This window comes from Arvicanthis niloticus, chromosome 29 (assembly GCF_011762505.2).
Source record: "Arvicanthis niloticus isolate mArvNil1 chromosome 29, mArvNil1.pat.X, whole genome shotgun sequence".
NCBI lineage: Eukaryota > Metazoa > Chordata > Mammalia > Rodentia > Muridae > Arvicanthis > Arvicanthis niloticus.
The window spans coordinates 9,240,748-9,260,100 of NC_133437.1; the positions used below are offsets into that span (position 1 = coordinate 9,240,748).

A 19,353-nucleotide genomic window follows, 5' to 3' on the forward strand; every position below is an offset into this window, starting at 1 on the left:
TAGGAGGAGGCTGGCATGAATGACACAAGGTTATGTTTGAAGTGTCAAAAAAATCAAGTTTATTGAAATATGCATGGACAGCCTAATTAAAACATTTTGCTTGGGTCAAATATAATAGTCCGCTAATTATAAGAAAGAAGATAAGGAAAATTGGCATACAAAAACATTTTAATACATACATCTGCTGGAGGTGGTATCTCTTCGGGATATTAGGTTTTTTTAGAGTTTCAGTGAGTGATGCAGACAAAGTACCAGAACTACACAGAAAGTAAAGAAAAAGGATGAATATCGGTAGCTCCTCATTTTACACAGTTTATAAAAAATTAGGTACAGCCAAGCTAGGAAACAGAGTCAATGGCGTTTTTCTACACAATGAATTTGTCATATTCAATTTTTTTTTCCTCAGAAAATACATTGCAAGTAATAAGTTCGAAATTCAAGAACCAGAACAAGTCCAGTCAGGAGTTTCCTGGATTGGAGTTCTAGCTACACACTGGTTGCAGTCAGTGGTGGGATTAGTTGAATAATCACCAGTCACCTACTGGTTGGGTAGGACTAAAACATAACCCAAGAAGAGTAGTCTCCATGTCATGCCTTTGTCTGGCATTTCAGTAAACTAGCTTGATTACTATTAAAGGAACAGCCAGTGATGGAAGTAAAGGTTAATAAAGATGTTTTCAATTTTTTGTTTTATCAACGTGGGTAAAAATTTAGTAACCTTGGGTTACTAAATTTGGATGTAAATGGTCTTTTGTTACTATTAAATAGCAACAATACTTTAGAATCTGATGTTGAAAATAAAAGGTGTTTGTTCAGTTTTGGTTTTTTTTTTGTTAATTGCCTGACAGCTTACTAAATGTAATTATTCTCTAAGAATAAAGAAGATATCCAATCTTCTAAATATAAAAATTTCCATATACAGAGTGTAGGGTCATTAAAAAGATCCCAGAAGTTAAACAGATTTATCTTACTACCTCAGAACCTATACCGTAGGTGTAAGATTCCTTATATTTAAAAATAGAGTGGCTCAGGCTAGGGTATGGCTCAAGGCTGTTTCCCTGACATTGACTGTGGCACTTACCCTGTGACCACGCCTACACAAAACATACATGCCTACATTACATACACACAGATACGGAAATAGAAGGAATCAAAAGAATAATCTGTGACTGTACACTGTTACTAAATATAATTTCCTGATGTGTCATAGTCATGCATGTATAATTTTCATAGTTTCTACATCATTGTATAAAAACTACTTAACAATTTCTTTTAGACAGAGCAAGCAGCCTTTTCTGACCCTGGTTCTAAGGAACACCTGTTACAGATGCCATTTAGTCTTGAGCATAGCCATGTCCTGCTTGCAAGCTCACTCATCTCTGCCTTCTTTTTGATGCCAGCTAGTATCATATGTCAAGGCTGAATATATCTGTGCTGATGTCAGAGAATCACATAGCACCAAGGGGAAGCAAGGCCAGCCAGAAATTCTGCATTCTCAGTGAAGAAAACTAAAGCAAAATTACCAAAAGATACCTTCCAAATGTTTAACATTGTCACTCATACTCAAGGTCTCAGACTTAGAAAACTGTAAATGACAAGACTGCGGCCAAATTATGTACTTCTTATTGATTGTTTTTTTACAAAATCAAGTAAAAAAAAAAAGTTATAGTTTCTCAAGGGGAAGAAGTAACATTTATTGTGTGCCTTAAGAATTCTAAACAATTAGACAAGCATTCCCTTTCTCAGCTTGGTTACATGTAGATATTTTCCACCTAGTCTCCAAGCCAATATGCCATTATCCTGAGATATACCTAGTTCTGCTAACTCTATTTCCAGGATATTTCCTAGTACAATCCCACAATCCCTCTCTTTCCATTCCCATCCTAGTGTCCTGGTTCAGACTCGGCACTGCTCCCAGGCTGTTTCCAGAGTTTCCATCTTTCTGGTCCATGTCACATTTCTTGCTAGACTCCCTGAAAGTCTGATCAGACTTTCTCAATGCCTCAAAATAATTATGTCATCATTTACATGCACTGAACTCTCAGGATTAACTGTCAGCTACTTATCTCTGTCTGACCCCTCCTACTTTCTGTCACTGCCATCGAAAGCATCTTGTGCTGTACCTTTCCTAATAACAAGTGTTTGAATAATTCATAGTGGGCATTTTTTTTTACAAAATAAAAAGTGTAACTCATTCAATCTCATAGCTGTCTTTTAAAGTGGCTGCTCCCATTGTGCCCTCTCTATGGATGGGTAAGCCAAGGCATAGGGAAGGTAGTTAAAGATCTGAGGTAGAACCCAAGAAGACCGTCCCCAGAAACTACATTTCTAACTGCATCACTATGCTGTCACTTCCTGGGCAGTGTTGCTCCCAACACCATACACTCCTAATTCTTCCTCCTGTTTCTTGCTTTGAGCTCCTGAGCACTGTTGGTCATTGCTTAGAATCCAATTCAACCGTTCAGAGCCCTGCACCTCCCCTCTGTGCACTGTGCCACGCCTGCACTGACATAAAATGTCTCTCTTTGCACTGTGATTACAAACTCTTCACATATCTCTCCCAGACTCTGCTGTCTGGGGCAGACCAGGCTTAGCTTGTGTCTCTGCTCAATACATAAAGGTTAGCACACAGAAGATGTTCAGTAAATGTTTGTTCACTGAATAAAGCGCCAATCTCTGAGATATAAAGCTATAGTAGTAATACAGAAAGTGAGACTATTTCAAAGAAACTGTAACTTTAAACACAAAAACCTTTGATCTGTTCTTTACAAAGAGGGTGTATTGGTTTAATATAAAGCGAATGTTGATAAAATGGCTGAGCCCCATAGTCTGATAGAGCAAGGTTTTACTTCATCCTCTGACACTTTTGTTGGGGGAGAATGAAATAGCTAATATATAACAGAGAGTGAAAATGCGGATTGGTATCTCATACCATCACAAATCACTGCTTAAAACAATGAAGCCCTTATCATCACTTATATTGGAATAATTACCAAGAGGAAGGCAAGCTGTACTGAAGCAGTAATGAAATGGGCTCGGGCTTTTCGTGCAAGGGATATATACAGCAAGTCATTACAATACATTAGTAACAGTGACACTTCTAGCTTTCAGTTGACAGCTACTCGTCCACGACTTATCCCTTTCCTCTCAACAACCAAAACGAGACGTCACTGCTTTTAACATTACATTTTGTCATGTCTCTGTACATTAAAGCTCTTAACATGTTAATCTAAGTGGTTATTGATGATTGTAAGATCAAGTTCCATTGAGGTTTTATTGTAATCATCACATTTAATGGAAATTACCATTAGCACAGCAATACCTTGTGCTGGATCATACACTATCACATGAATATCTTCTGGATTTACTTTGTTGATACGCTTACCTTTTACAGAGCAGAAGGCTCACATACTTACTGATTCATGATTAAGATTTACTCTGGCAAAGGGGGAGCTTCAGAAATCATTTTGAAAAATTAAGGAAATATGATAATCCACATAGCTACTTGACAATAAGACAAAGAAAATTTGTGTATATTGGTTAATAATTTTAATTGGCATTCATTGTAAATTACGTATCATTTTTTATAAAAAGCAACCAACAGCTGTTTCCTTATTTTGATTGTCAATTGTTTACTATTTTATGCATTTGGTTGTCAAGCACTGCCACTTTCTGGAATGCTTAATTTACATCAGCTAAATAGGTGGAGATCTATGGATTGCAATATACTGCCATGGTTACACAGAGAGACGAGTAACAGGATTTGCTTTCCAGACTGCAAACAGGCCTAGGGAAACCTTCACTCATAACACCTTAAGCTGAGTACTCAAACAATGGAGCTAAGACACAATTATTGTTATAATCCATTTACAGACAGTGTTCTGTATGAGCATAATCACAAAAGTTTCTACTTCTTAAAATTCATGTAGCAGAGAGGCAGGCAGATCTCTGAGTTTGAGGCCAACCTAGTCTATACACAGAGTGAGCTCCAGGACAGCCAGGCCTGCACAGAGAAACTCTCTTGAAAAAACAATTTTTCACATAGCAGTGAAAAGAAAAAAATTAATACACTATAATATAGAACTGACTTAGATGAGTCATGAACGTGGAGTGCTTAAAAAGTTCTGAGGTGGCCTCCCCAAATGCATCTATACATTCTTACGCAGTGAATTTTAAAAATTGATGAAGTGATTAAAATTTCAACTTATGAAGATGGCTTAATAAGTTGGCATTTTGCTTTGAAACCAACAACAAAATTCAAATTCCAGAGTTTCCAGAAAAGAAATATACCAATTGATCACTCTCAAATAAGAAAACTTATCTTAGGATGAGAGTATAATTTGTATTTCAATTTGTTTTGGAGGTTGAGGTACATTACCAGCCATACTTTTGTATCTTAAAAATATTATTAGGTAGCATATGAGGGAATTTGTTATGAGGCTAATTGTTATGTTCTGCTCTAAGAGTATTATTCTGTTAGCTTGTGTTGTCTGGAGGAGAAAGAAAAAGAAACTCTAAATTCACTTTTAGTCTTACCTTGGAAGTTTCTGAAACATAAATAAAGAGCCTACAGCCTTGCTTTATTATTATCTAAGAAACTAAATACCAATGATATTTTTAACCTAAACCAAGGTTAGCTAGATGTATTAGGGAGGCAGCAGGCTTGGTCTTCTAACTGGATAAGCTAGAGCACGTGATACACAAGCACTGCCAGGAAAAGCAGTGTCCACTGTCCATGTGCAATACCTGAAAGGTTCTAGATAAATCAAATCCCTGCCACCCCTCTCCAGGGGTTAACACTAGTCTGGGGAAGGCAGGTCCACAGGGAGACATAAGAGAAAATGCCACAAGTTAACACAGCAAATAAGGCCCACCATCAACTCCTGGGCTCTGCTTTAACACCTAAGGAATTTGACTTCTATAGAGAGAAAAGGAAAATCTCTCGGGTCATAGCTTCCTAGAGCAGAGGTTCTCAACCTTCCTAACGCTGTGTGTCTCATGTTGTGGTGACCCTCAACCATAAAATTATTTTTGTTGCTCTTTTTGATGGTAATGTTATGAATCATACTGCTATAAATAATAATGTTAGTACCTGGCTTTTCTGATGGTCTTCGGTGACCCCTGTGAAAGGGTTGTATGACCCAAGAGTCATAACCCACAGGTTGAGAACCATTGCTCTAGCTTCTTCAAGCAGATGGTGGGGCCCTTCTTTCATCAGTAGTTCTGCCTTCCCAAACTATGTTTGCTTGTGACAGTGTTATCCTGTTGCCCAGGCTAGTGAGAGCTCACATACTGAAGTGATTCCCATCTCTGGTCTTTCTGATTAGCTATGGCTACAGATGTGTATGTACCACTAAGCCCAGCTACAGATGTGTATTACCACTAAGCCCAGCTACAGATGTGTATGTACCACTGTGCTCAGCTACAGATGTGTATGTACCACTGTGCTCAGCTTTCAGAGTATTTTTAGTCACCTGCATATCATTGATGTTTAGTAAAGAAATGTGAAAATTTACATCTTCATTCATATCTTATAAACTTGGTGTGAGAGTATGGCTGCTGATAAAACATTAGTATTTTTTTATTTTAAGGTTAAATAGCTAATATCCCCCTCCAAATATTAGTTTTATTTAAAATCTGAGTCTCCCTTTCTCATGAATGCCTTTTTAGTTACCTGGTCCACAACCTTATCTTCCTGGTTCTATTTGCCCTATTATGATATCACCGTAAGATAGATAGATAGATAAATTTATTTATTTATTTATTTATTTATTTATTTATTTATTTGCTTTCCATAGCTTATATTTAATTTTTATATAAATTTCTTTACAGTTATTCATTTACTCGTGCAGTAGAGGGAATGCCATGGCACTTGCCTGGTTTACAGGAAACAACTCAAAAGAGTTGAGTCTCTTCTTCCATAATGTGGGTCCCAGGGGCTGAACTTAGATTAGCAAGCTTAGTAGTAGGCACTTTAACCCACTGAACAATCTCACCATCCCATTACCCTGAGATTTTCTTTGTGGATAACACAGTAAGATATACAGTGAGATAGAGATAGAGAGATAGAGACAGAGATATATAGATAGAGATATATGTTATATGACCTTGAGAAAATTATATTACACATAAGTAGACAGCAGTCACTGGAGGACATGGTTCAAAAGTACCTCTCTTGAATCAATGCCTTACCTCCTATGGGCTTCCTCATCTGAAGCTATGAGACTGCCAAGAGTATAGTTTTCTATATTTGGAAAAATTATTTTGCCAAGAACTTAAATTTTGTAGTTAGACTTACATAATATATTTTAGCTGAATTTCAATTCAATAAGTATGCCATCATGGCACCTCCTGTTTAGAAGACACTAGCTATTTTAAAGAAGTAGAACTGGAGATGCTAAAATCTAGAGTAACAGTTTTAGTTCTCATCAAAGTGTCTGTGGGTGCTAAGGATGCACAAGATTTACTTATGATGGCACCGTTTCAATTGTTTGAAGTATTGAAGTGTTCACCTGTCTTCCGAAGCACTATGTCATTCCTTCATAATTTCTCATCCACATTATGCCAAAGAATTGATTCTGCTTTTTTCTGAACTAGACCGGACTAACACAGTTGTTACAGCAGCAGGAGCAAGTCTGTCTTTGGCTAATTTACATATTCAGACATGATTGTACTCATTTGCATAGCAAACATGAAAAAAACAATTTTTAGTGACCACTAATATTAAGTATAAAGAAAACAATAAAGTCATGAAGCAGAGTTTTGCCTTGGAAATTACTTGCTTTGGGAAAATATTCATACACTGGCATACATTGAAAGTAATAAAATATCCCAAAGAAATACCTGATCTTCAAGCTTCTTTAAAGTTGACATTCTTGATTTCAAGAAGTGTACAATTTTATTGTGCAAGGTTGATGCAGGAATCGATCCCATGAGATAGTCAGCACAAAGCATCAGCACAGTTCCTGCCCTAGAGTAAGTTCTTGTTAATAAATGTTGACTTTTCTTAGTGTCGCAATTATCCATATCCTTGGTTTTCTAACCAAGAAAAAGTGTGGCTTCATTAAATGTGCAGTACACAGTCGTTGCACAACGCCAGGTCTAGGCTGCATCCTTGAGAGTGTGGGTGAAGCGAGTACATTACTAACTCTGAGGCAGCCTGTGAGCACAGCAAGCACAGTGCCACGCATTTCTCTTTGAACATTATGAACTTCGGATGTCTTCAAAGCAGTTGTGTAAATGTTAAAACCACAAGTCATTATTCCTTCTCTTCTGTCACGTTCTCCCTAATTTATACTGTCTCAATATTTTTGTTTAGAAAAAATGACTGAAAGAATGAACGATTGTGTCAATAATGAAGACACCCCCTCATTTTTATCAAAGAGACAGCCCCAAAAATCTCAAGAAGTGAACAGTTGAATGAGTCATAAATCTATCATTCACGGTTAAATGGAATTTTTTTTTAAGATAGTGAAGTTTGATGTCTTTTTTGTGGTGCCATTAAAAACTATCCTTTAAGTAAGTCAGTATGCAAACATGAGAATATTGCGAGAGCCCGAGTGCACGGAAAGTGAGATTTTCCTCTTCTTCCTACCTTACGAATGAGGGATTTTTCAGAGATGGGGAAATATGCAGGGCGTGCTGAATTTCAAACATCTGGCCTTTGTAGAGAAGCAGAGGAGGCCTGCGTTTGGATATGTATCAAAGCTCTCACATTTGCTGCCCAGGGATTGCAGATTCCTCCTTAGCTTCCTCAGTCATTAAAAGTTGGGTGACAAAGCAAGGCCCACATGATAATTAGAACAAAAGAAAACACAGGCATGCCTTGACATGGACTCCCCTTTCTTGGGGAACCCACTCTGTATAAGTGGGAGCCCTTTGCTTCTGCTTCAGCATCTTGAGTGAACAGCACATGCTCTGTGAAAGCTAGTCCCTCCTTGACTGACAAAGCCATGATTTTCACAGAAGGTATATAGCAAACCACAGTACCATGCAGGGAAAAAGGCTCAGCACATAATGTTTGGCACCCAAACTTGAGGAGTCAAGACAGATCTAAAGAACCTATGTAAAGCACAGGCTTGGAAGTGCATGCCTGTAACCCCAATGTTTGGGTGATAGAGACAGGAAGGTCCCTGGCTAGGCAATCTAGCCAACTCAGTGGTCTCCAGGCTCAGTGAGAGACCCTCTCTTAAAACAAAGAGAGAAGCATGATGTTAGCCTATGCTTCCTAAAGACACACACACACACACACACACACACACACACACCATGAAACAAACGATAGTTTCCAAACACCAAAGTCAAGCAGGCTAGGTGTGGTGCCCTCAAGACTGGCCATCTGCTGACACAACGAAGCAGAGAGTGTCTTCCGATCATTTGCTGCCCTCAAAGTGGTCTATCTCAGTGTAGTTTCCTGAAACCCACAGAGGGAACAGGACTTCATAAGAGTTTTTTCACAGTCCAGGGTTATACATCATTATACTCTCATTGAGAAGCCCCAGAAAGAGGAGAAACCGAATTCTGAGGATAGGAATCTGTAAGCAGGAGTCTTTAGTAGGACAAGAACCAGAGATGTGACTCCATCCATCTACAGCAGGCAATGCTGAAACTTTCATCATTTCCAGACTTCCTTCCCAAAATGTCATGTGGTTGCTTCTTCTCTTAGAGCCATCCATAACAATGAACTCTTTTTTAAAAAATAAATTAAAATAAAAACCCTTATTTTGATTTACAACATCTGAAAAACACATTTTTTTTTTCAAATTCTTAATGGGGTTCAGGCATTCAGTGCACAGTAATATAAGACTGCAATCTAGAAAGTCAAATCCTCCTCCAAAGAAACTGTTCAAGAATGTCTTTTCAGCAAAGTATGGGGTGGGCTTTGCGAGTTGACTATATACAGTTTGAGATCATTATTTAAAGATATATGCAGGTTTGAGAAATAAAATAACACCTTTTGTTAAAAAGCTAACTTGCAGTCTTAAAACTTTTTAAAAGTCAAATGTAAAATGAATTGACGGTGGTGACAGTGTTTACACAAATATGGCAGCTCCTATTTAACTAGGCAATGTATGGAAAGTATTTTCAAAATGATTCTAATAAAAGAAAAATTAAGGGGCTATGGGCATAACTCAGTGGAAGAGCATGTGCTTAGCATATGTACGGTCTTAGGTTCAATCACCAGCATAAAACAAATTAAAATTACAAGAAGTCTAAGTGGCTCAAACACTTAGCAGAGGAAAATGTGACAAAACGATCCATGAGATGTTTAACTGTGTGTTCCTCTTAAGGTCTCCCTGTGGCAGTTTCCCCCAAACTCGCCCAAATCCGATGCTACTAACGAATCCCCACACAAGACAATTCTAAATTCCGATAACACCTCTAAGCTAGAAATCGTTGTTAAAGAACTACTAATGGGTACCCTAAGATACTAGACATTTTTCTGTTAAGTGGTTCTAATAGAAGCTGCTCCTTTTGCTTGACAGTAAATTGGTAAATACCTTTACACTTGATAAAAATTTTTACAAAATCTCATTATAATGTATATCTAGTCATCCACCCAACACAGTTCACTAGTAGCTGCTCCAGTGCATTGTGCAAGATGTGTAAGATGTGTAAGATGGGTATGTGCATCATACCCATCTTACCACATCTATTGTATGTTCTCTCAGGGAGACCAGAAATAGAACTTGCCACATCACCATGCTCTGCCTTTCTACACAAATTATCTCCCAAACCAATCTTAAAACGTCTTGGTTTGCTTGCCTTATTTTGCCTTGCTTGGTTTTATCTTGTGATGCTAAGGGCTTTTCCAGTCCCAGGCAAGTGCTCTGTTCCTAGGCTACCCTCCACAGTATCGTTCTTACTACTTGCAGTGCCCAGTACTGTGGCCTTCAAAGTTCCACACTTCCTTTGGCTTAGACCAGCTAAGTTTCCTGTCCCCAGTCTCACAGTTCCCTTCCTTTGTAATCCTTCAGAGTGAGACAATATGTAAAAACCGTTCTAATCCAGAGCCTGATCTTCGGGGAACAAGGCGGCTTACGCAGGTCATGGACACACCGCTTGAGTTCACATTATGCCTCCATAGATGGATGGTTCTTTGATGTTGAGTAGGTTACTAGGCCTCCCAGGTCTTTGCTCTTTTTTTCATTATGCAAATAATTAGGTACTTTTAACATCTCACAGGATTATCCTTGTGAGGATTAATGGTCTTTTCTGTCCATGTTCGATAACCAGCTACATGGCAATTATGAGGTACCTGGTACTGCTGAGGGGGGTTAACGTCAGCTTGATGTCAGATGGCTGATAGTTGAAGCTTTGAGGTGTTGCTATTGTTATATGGCCAGTTGACAAAGTGTGTCTCTGACATGACACTGAGGCTTCTCTGGCCTAACACAACACTGAGAATGCAAATGCTCTCTCCAATTGAAGGAACTTTGATAGAAGCATCGTTAGAACCTGAGTTGATCTGCTTTAGCCCTCTTCATGGCCAGCTCCTGACTGCCAGTAAACTCCCATCTGTGCTGTCTTGTCTAGACCTCATGCTTAATACGTTCTGCACATCTTACTCGGCTTCCCTGAGAGCAGCCTAACCCCTTTTAAGAACTTGTTTCATAACACACCAAGTTATGCTTTCAATACTAACCACTCAGAAGCTTTCTTTGGATGCACATTTTCTATAGGGTTGTAAGAGTTTAGTATAAAATTAACATGTTCCACATCAGCATCCATCTTTGGTGACTGCACATGGGATGGATGTGGATGCCAGGAAGTGCATGATTGACAGGAGCCAGATATAGCTGTCTCCTTAGAGGTCTGCCAGAGCCTGACATATACAGAGGCAAGTGCTCACAGCTAACCATTGAACTGATCATGGGGTTCCCAGTGGAGGAGTGAGAGAGAAGACTGAAGGATCTGAAAGGGCTTGTGGCCCGATGGGGAGAGCAACAATACCAACCAACCAGAGCTCCCAGGGTCTAAACCACCAACCTGAAAGCACATAGGGAGGGACCCATGGCTCCAGCTGTATATGTAGGGGAGGGGAGCCATGTCGGGCATAGGTGGGAGAGGAGGTTCTTCATCCATTGAAGGCTGGATGCCCCAGTGTGCGGGGAATTCGAGGGTGGGGAGGTGGGAGTAGGCGGGTGGGGGGGCACATCCTCATAGAAGCAGGAAGAGGGAGGATGGGATAGGGGGTTCCTGGGTGGGGGTGGGGAATGGGGAGAGGGGATCACATCTGAAATGTAAATAAAATATCCAATTTTTAAAAAATACATTTTTAAAAAGTTAATATGTTCCAAGATACTGCATTGACTAATCCCATTTTTTTCAAATATTGAAAATTGTATATTCTAAAACAGTCAGTATTTTACCTTCACAAAACACTGTCCTTCTCAAATTGTCTGGATCCAGCAACCTCATGGTTTTGTATTCCCTGTCTCTGAAAAGTCTTTCCCAACCTTCTAACAAAGCCCTATTTTCTATTAGTGGACACTGCCCACCATTTTTAACAAAGTTTTACTTAAGTAAATTTTTGAAAGTTACATTAAGAGAGAATCTATGGCAGTAAAAACACTTGTCATCAGAAAGTTCAGGGTCCTCCAAAAGTCTCTGTTTTCTTGAGAGAAATGCCCACCTTACGTCATCCTGCCCCAAGTAGCACATTGCCATGCACTACAGAGTGGCCAATGGGCATGGCAAACTGACAAGAAGGTTCAGTTACCGCCTATAAACAAACTCAGCAGGTGGACAGTCACCTTGTTTCCATGCCATACGGTCCATAGCTTGTTTTATTGGTACAATTGGCCACCAAAATGTAATGATGATCCAAATAGAAAGGTTTTGCAAGTAGCATAAAGAGGAGAGACCCTCAGTGACTAAGCTTATCAAGTCATTTACTACATCTTCAGTTGTCACCTACTGTTCCCCAGTAACTTATCTCTTGGTGCCATTTCTGAATAATTCCTAACCCTCTAGCTTACTTTGCATGTTTCTCCAATATATGAAACGTTACTCAAATGAGCAGTCTCTAATTGGGTCAGGGCAATATAGACAGAAGTTATCTGAAAAGCACCAGGAAAGAGTTGCCACTGAGGCTGATCCTTAAAAGATAAATTTGAATGAAACAGGAGAGTGAACACTACCCGTCATTGAACCAACAGAGCAAAGACTCAGACATATTCAGAAGATATGAGCCTGGCTGTGGCCATTGGAAATTAGGTTAGACAGCTCAAGTCGACTCTAGAAAGCCCTGAGAGACAGGCAATGTACTGATTCAACTGTGTTAAACAGTATATGGAGAAAAAGAATCGGACAGAAGGGCCAGTTTAGAGTGATGTCCCCAAGTGTGCTGGGCAGCATCACACATCTACACAGAAGCTTGCATACAGCTCAGACTTTCCTGAAGCTCAATTTAGGAGATGGAGAGGGATCCTTCAGCTAGAGAATAAAGAAAGGGTGGAGGATTTTGAAAGACCTGGTCAAATGGGGCTTGAAGTCTATATAAAAATGATGACAATAAAAAAAATGCAAACAGGCCTTTTTCTCTTAAGAAAATTGGACAAGATTTTGTATCTTGCAGGACAGAGAGAAGGAAGGAAGAGAGCAAGAATGAGCCTCAGACCCAAATATTAGTTTCAGCTTTGCGCTTATTAATGTTATGTGCTTTTATTTATAAATTGAAAGTTAAACCAAAAAGACAAGCAAAGAATAAATAACAGGGCTCGTAATGCCTAATTGTCCAAATCAAAGAAACCTGCAGAGCTGTGGGCTCAGCAGGGAGCATGCTCACAGAGGTGTGCAACAAAACCAAGTGCGCCCTCACAATGGCCATCGCCAGAAGTGTGTTCTCTGAATTCACAACTTCCTAAAGTAGGAGTGAGTAAAATCAAATGAAGTAGAAACGGCCGAAAGGTGTTTTCAAGTTAACTGTGGGGGGAAATTACTGCTGTATTTCAAATCTGACTGTTTACACTGCTTTTGTTTCTACACTTTGTTTTTGCTTTTGTTTCTACACTTGTAGAAGCAAAGGTGGAATCTGTTTCACTTCATAGGACTAGGCCATGAAAGCCTAAACTGTTTCATAAGAAACAATATTTTTAATCAACTGACACTATAAAAGCTTCATTGGACTCTAAAGTCAGTCTGTCCTTCATTTTCCTATAATCTATAATCAGGAAATCCATTTACCATATGTTATAATTTTTGTCCTTTTAAGTGGTCAGAGGAATGTGACATCTGCATACGGTCACGTCTAAATTGATAATTGTCCAAGTGAAGTATAATTTTAAAACATAGCATCAAGAAAGTTGAATCTGTATATTAGAAGGTTGTTGAGAGGTGGTGTTTCCCACCTCCTGGGCCGCTGAAGTTAAATGTGACCGTGCTCTCTGGTGAATTTATCTTAAGGTGGGACAACAGCCTCCACGCACGCCAAAGCATTCTGAGTGAGAAGGAGGCTGTGGTTTTCCAGCCAACTTAAATGCAGGCTCTTCTTAGCAATAAACCACACACATGCATTCATCATTGACTTCCAAATGATAGGTTTCAATATCACTGGTCTAGGGTCCACAGTCTCACATTCCTGAATCTATATTATGCCAAAAGAATAACAATTTGGTGGCTGGAAACAGAAATGGTTATTATACTGCTCCAAAATGCTAGCTGGCACAATATTCTAAAAATAGTAGAAATTCACTCATAAAAAAAATAGCATTTATTTGTTCATAAAAAAATAACTTTATGCTCCAAAAATATAAATGTAAAAAAAAAAGTGTCATGCTTAACTGCTTAACTGCCATTCATCCTTCTTCTTTTGAAATTACCTGGCTAATTTTCCATCTGATTGTTTATTTAAACCAGATATCACACAGGGTTAACACGTCCATGACACCTTAAAACTGTGTGACTAACCTTCTAAAATGGTGTAATTTCCAAATAGCAGCACATATTTCAAGAGAGACATAAAATGATTTTTGATTCTGCTTTTTACTTCTGAGGTGTTTTCTGAGTAGAAACCATGTATGCATGCATCCTCTCTCCTTCTGCACTGCCCACTGCCACTCCAAATCGCTGTTTTAAAATGTGGGCAGAAAGACTGGGGCTTTTTTTGGACTGTCTCTGAGTTTACCGTAGAAAATGTTTTTGAAGAGGCTTTTTGCACAGCCTCTGTGAAGCTCTCCCCTTTCTCACACTGGCCCCATGTTTGTCCTATCTTAGGACAGCACATGTCATGAAGTGGTTTTACTTCCTTTTAGCAGAATTACTGCTCCATGCAAACCAGCATCAGCATCTACCCAGGCAGGATTTTAGTTTCTTCTCATTCGTTCAGGCTTCACTGCACTGCTTAACTGACATTTCTTCTTCTTCTTCTTTTGAAATTACTTGGCTAATTTTCCATTTGATTGTTTATTTAAACCAGATCTCACAGAGGGTTAACATGTATGTGACACGTGTCACTCTGTGTGTGTGTGTGTGTGTGTGTGTGTGTGTGTGTGTGTGTGTGTGAACTTCAGCTGATAGACATGCATGCTGCAGATGTCTTAGTCTTTTCCTTTTCTTTCGTGTAGACAAACTGTACAATTCAAAAGCCCTAACACAGAGTGATGTTCCAGGGAGACCCATTAAACACAGAACTCCTCTGAATATCCTAGCTCATCCATCATCTTTCTTAGAGAATACAATTTGTTTATATTTCTCTTACTGAGAAAGGGTAAATGTATTGTTTCATATAAGAACTTTTACCATCAAACACTGTCCAAATTAACAGTAACAGATAATTTAGGGTTTGACATATCTAGCTATAATTTAGCAACATTTCTTGATGTTTTATTATAGAAAACTAATTTGTATTCACATTCGGTGCAAATTTCTTAAACAACGACTTTGTAGTTGGCACATGTTTTGGGGGTGTTTCATTTGTTTTATTTTCATTTTGCCTCAAGATACTTGTTAATTTTTATCCATAATCCAATTCTAAGATTGAACCTTGCAGGGTTTTTATATATTCAGCCTGTTTGTTCATGAAACAAGGCAGGTAAATGAATTGGATATGAAGAACAAGTGTGTTTTGGACCACGTGACCCAAATATATTTTAATTCAAAGAGTGCCCAGAGGGACAGTTTGGGAAGAAAGGAACAAGAGAGGGTGACTATATCAAAGTGTGGTGTATAAATGTGTAAGCATATCATAATGAAACCATGACTTTGCACAATTAATATTCACATAGCAAAACATCTCCATAAATATCGCCTTGAAACATTCTTGTGCTTTCCTTTTCCAATGCCTTATTTTCTTTCTGTTGCTGTTGCTATAGTACACCCAGGCTTTCCTAAGACCACCCTTTCCTGTGCCTATAAATGTCTGACCATTTAGGAACCAGTTCTATCACTGTTCTGAATCTCTGGGTGGTCTCCAGTTCTAACATATCGTCATCGAATTTGAAGTCTCCACTGACCAACTTCTCCAAAGAGCACCTCCAAAGAGAACCCTGTTTTCATTGGCTCCTCTGTAAGCAGATACCTCCCAATTTTCTTAAGGATTCTGGGTAAAATCCTTCCTCCACCCTCACCCTACTCAGTCACCAGGGTCAGCTGCCTAACTGCTTATTCTCTCTTGTTGAAATGCACATTAGTTCCGGCCTCTTCCTAAGCATGCATTAGGGAATCTCTTCTCCCATACATATTGAATAATGTATAATCTATATTATTCTACAGGCATTTTGCCCTTGGTTTTCTTATTTGTTTGCACATGTTCTACAAGTGTGCATTCCTTAACTGCAAGGAAATTTCAGAGTCCTTCAAGGCTGCCTTTGCTTCCTTGCTGAGTAGCACGTGGTCTCATTCTTCTACGGGTAATGGATAGTTGTGTTTTATAATGATGATAATGATGACTATAACAAGAACATTTAACCGTTTCCTTTAACGATCCTCGGCAGACAACTGGCTAGTTTTCTAGAAAGCATTATTGAATCCAGCAGTGGGTTTCTCCTATTCTTATTCAGGAAACCAACAACTAGCTTTCCAGGTCAGCTCTTACACCACTTCGAGATGATTTCAAACCAAGTCCTCAGCTGTTTCGGGGGGTAGCGTGTTTTAAATGTGGAAAATGGAGGTTCTCAAATACCTACTTTGTTAGTAGGAGGCTAAATATCAAATTCTAAGAGAACCTTAAGTCTTCACAATTAGTGACTCTCCCTGTGTCTGAATGAGTCAGCACTTCCCTGGAGGCAATGTAGCTTCAGCGCCTGAGGACTGTCACTTTTGAAGATTTTTATGAGCAAGAAATGTGGAAGGCTTCAGGTTGTGTGCTGAACTTGGTGAGGAGGGTAAACTTGAAGTAAGAAAGGCCGTGGAGAGAGCATTCACTTAGAATGGAGGAGACTGACAAGCAAACTGCGTGTGCAGCCTTCCCTCCTCCCTCCTGCCCTAGAAATTACAGCCCTGGAGCTTTGCCCCTTCTTCATCTAAGGACACACAGATACACAGACTCAAACCCAAACCAAAGAACTGAAAGAGTGAGTCACTCCAGCCAGCTTTGGCCAAACTCGTCAATTAAGTGTGGACCAGTTCTGCACTTTTCTTAGATCCTGAACTGGCTGTCTGACTTTCTTCCGGGCGATGGGGGGTGGGGGGAATAATAATAACAACAAATGATGATAATAATAATAATAAATTTTAAAAGCATGTGATATGCAGATTTCTGATCAAGTTAACGAAGATTTGCTTTCTTATAAAAAAAAAGTTTGTAATATTCTTTCCGAGGTAAATGAAACAATGAACTGGCAAGCTGACTTCCACACCGAGGTTAAATCAGTCAGCCTTCATGTGTTCGTCTGTATGACTCACAGCTAAGCTTACCCTTTTATCCTCATAGGACTGTTCTTTAAAAATATGCATGAGCCTCGATTTCTCAAGTTCTGTGGATTTCTCCCTGAGTTTTGTCATCTCTTGTGTTAACAGGGAATGGATATGGCAACCCCCGGAACTCACCAGGCCTGCTGGTCTCACCTGGTAACCTGAACAAGAATATACAAGCCAAATCTCCTCCCCCTATGAATCTAGGAATGAATAATCGTAAGCCAGATCTCCGCGTTCTTATCCCACCCGGCAGCAAGAGCACGATGCCGTCAGTGGTAATGCACAACTCTGTTCTTTATGCGTGTTGATAAGATCTTGTCTGCGCTTACTGTCTAGATACGGATTTCTTAGGGCATCCCAGATGATTAACACTATTGGCCGAGGATGTGTTTAATCATATTGATGGGGTTGTAGTCACTGATTTTGCATTTTCCTTTCTATATTAAAAAATTCCAATAAACTCTTCTTCCGGATTGTTGTTCTGGAATAAGAAAAAACATTTCTTCCTAAGGCTTTCAGTTTATGTTTATACTTAGAAAAATACTTCTAACCCTGATCAAATCATAATCTGTAGGAAGAGCAATTATGAGGTGTTTCATGAAAGAATTTTTACATTATTGAGCTGTTTATATTCTCAGGATGCTGACTGGCACTGAAAAACAGTCCCTGATTGCTAAATGAAATTTCTTACATTAATTGGAAATTCTTTCTTAGATAACACTTCTTTAATATCAAATATATCGTATGTCTTTGCATTAACTCAGTTAATCTTGGCCTATTGTATTTTATGAAAATTACTAGCTCTCAGAACCCAAGAAATTTTGAGAACCATTGTTACATTTTAAACCAAAAAAAAAAAAAAAAAAAAAATGTAGCAGCATGCTTTTAAGTGAAAATATAGAGATGTAAGATATAATGTTAAGCATATATAAAATCTCACGCTGTATCATTTTCTTGCTCTGAGACTTGTGCATAAGATGAAAAGCATATTGTGGTATCAAGCTCAAAAACAAAGGTAGGAAGTTAGGTACATAGATGATAGATAGATGGTAGATATATGGTAGATAGATAGATAGATAGATAGATAGATAGATAGATGATAGATAGATGGTAGATAGATGGTAGATAGATAGATAGATGATAGATAGATGGTAGATAGATAGATAGATGAGAGATAGATAGATAGATGAGAGATAGATAGATAGATGGTAGATAGATGGTAGATAGATAGATGGTAGATAGATAGATAGATAGATAGATAGATAGATAGATAGATGAGAGATAGATAGATGAGAGATAGATAGATAGATAGATAGATAGATAGATAGATAGATAACAGACAGAGTGCTCTCCAAATCAGCAAAACTTAACAATGAGAACATGTGTAAACTAATAGATAGATATAAATTATTCCACAAACATTTTCTTTCTTTCTGTTTTGTTTTGTGATTTTTCTTTTCCTTAGAATTCCCTGCTCTGTGCCATGCTTAGGAGTAAAATAATCCTGAGAACAGATTGGTTTATTATTATATTCATTTTGTTCATCTATCTAAAATCAAATAACATGTGACATTCCCTTTAGAAGAGCCTGGGTCTAAGAAATAAAACCTCCCACGTTGATACAGTGAGTGTGGGGCAGGCATAGCAAGCAGGGTCTCTCCGCAAATTTACCTCACATCCCTTAAAACTGACACATTCCCACGGATTTTGCAAGTGACAGATCAGCGCTCTCTCTCTCTCTCTCTCTCTCTCTCTCTCTCTCTCTCTCTCTCTCCACTCTCTTTTCCTTTCTCTCTCTAGTTGTCAGGTGTGTGACTCTCTTACCCTCTAGCAAGTAGGGTTTAAAGTACATTCTTGTTATCTTTTTATCAAAATACGGTGCACAACAGTAAACAGGGAGACACTGACATGTGCTGCAACCCAGACAGACCATGTTCAGGTTTGAGACAAGGAACACCTCACTAAGAGAAACAAAGAATGTCTTTGTTAAGGGGTTGTCTTTGGCATCGGGTTTGCAAAGCTGTTTAGACTGCTGGGTCTATCAAAAGATGCTTCTCCTTTAGCTGACAAGATTTCCACAGTTATAAATATTTACAGACACTAATTAATAAACTCCTTCCATCCTTCCCCATGCTCTCAGTCTGAGGATGTGGACCTTCTGTTGGTAAGTGGGAAGGAGACGTCCCTCAAAGGGCATGTTTGAGAAGATAACAAAACTACTTCAGTGAGAGGCGTGAGCTGTGCTCAAGCAGAAAGATTTTAAAACTTACCCACTGAATGAGGGTATTGGTTATGCTTAAACACCATTAATTTCTAGGATCATTGGCAGCCTGTGGAAAAGCATATCTGGTTTTTGTGGGCCTTTTCCTCTGACCCCACCTTTTAATTAGAGGCCATGTTTTAAATATTAAGACTGAACTTACTCTAAAATTTAAACACAAAAATGCGTCTTTAGTTATTAAACAGTAGAATGCTTATTCTTTCAAGATGCAAACC

The 19,353-nt window shown here is 38.8% G+C and overlaps 1 protein-coding gene across 18 annotated transcripts in view; it reads left to right on the top strand.

The window, feature by feature from the left end:
• Mef2c (myocyte enhancer factor 2C) overlaps positions 1 to 19,353 on the top strand; it is a 162,293-nt gene that overhangs the window by 130,914 nt on the left and 12,026 nt on the right. For 12 of the 18 annotated variants that reach the window (XM_076927084.1, XM_076927081.1, XM_076927087.1 and 9 more), the window contains 2 exons: positions 16,960 to 17,132; positions 18,998 to 19,021. In XM_076927084.1, coding sequence (XP_076783199.1) covers positions 16,960 to 17,132; positions 18,998 to 19,021 — 197 coding nt within the window. The remainder of the gene's footprint in view (positions 1 to 16,959; positions 17,133 to 18,997; positions 19,022 to 19,353) is intronic. The other 6 variants (XM_076927093.1, XM_076927097.1, XM_076927096.1 and 3 more) reach the window with 1 other exon arrangement.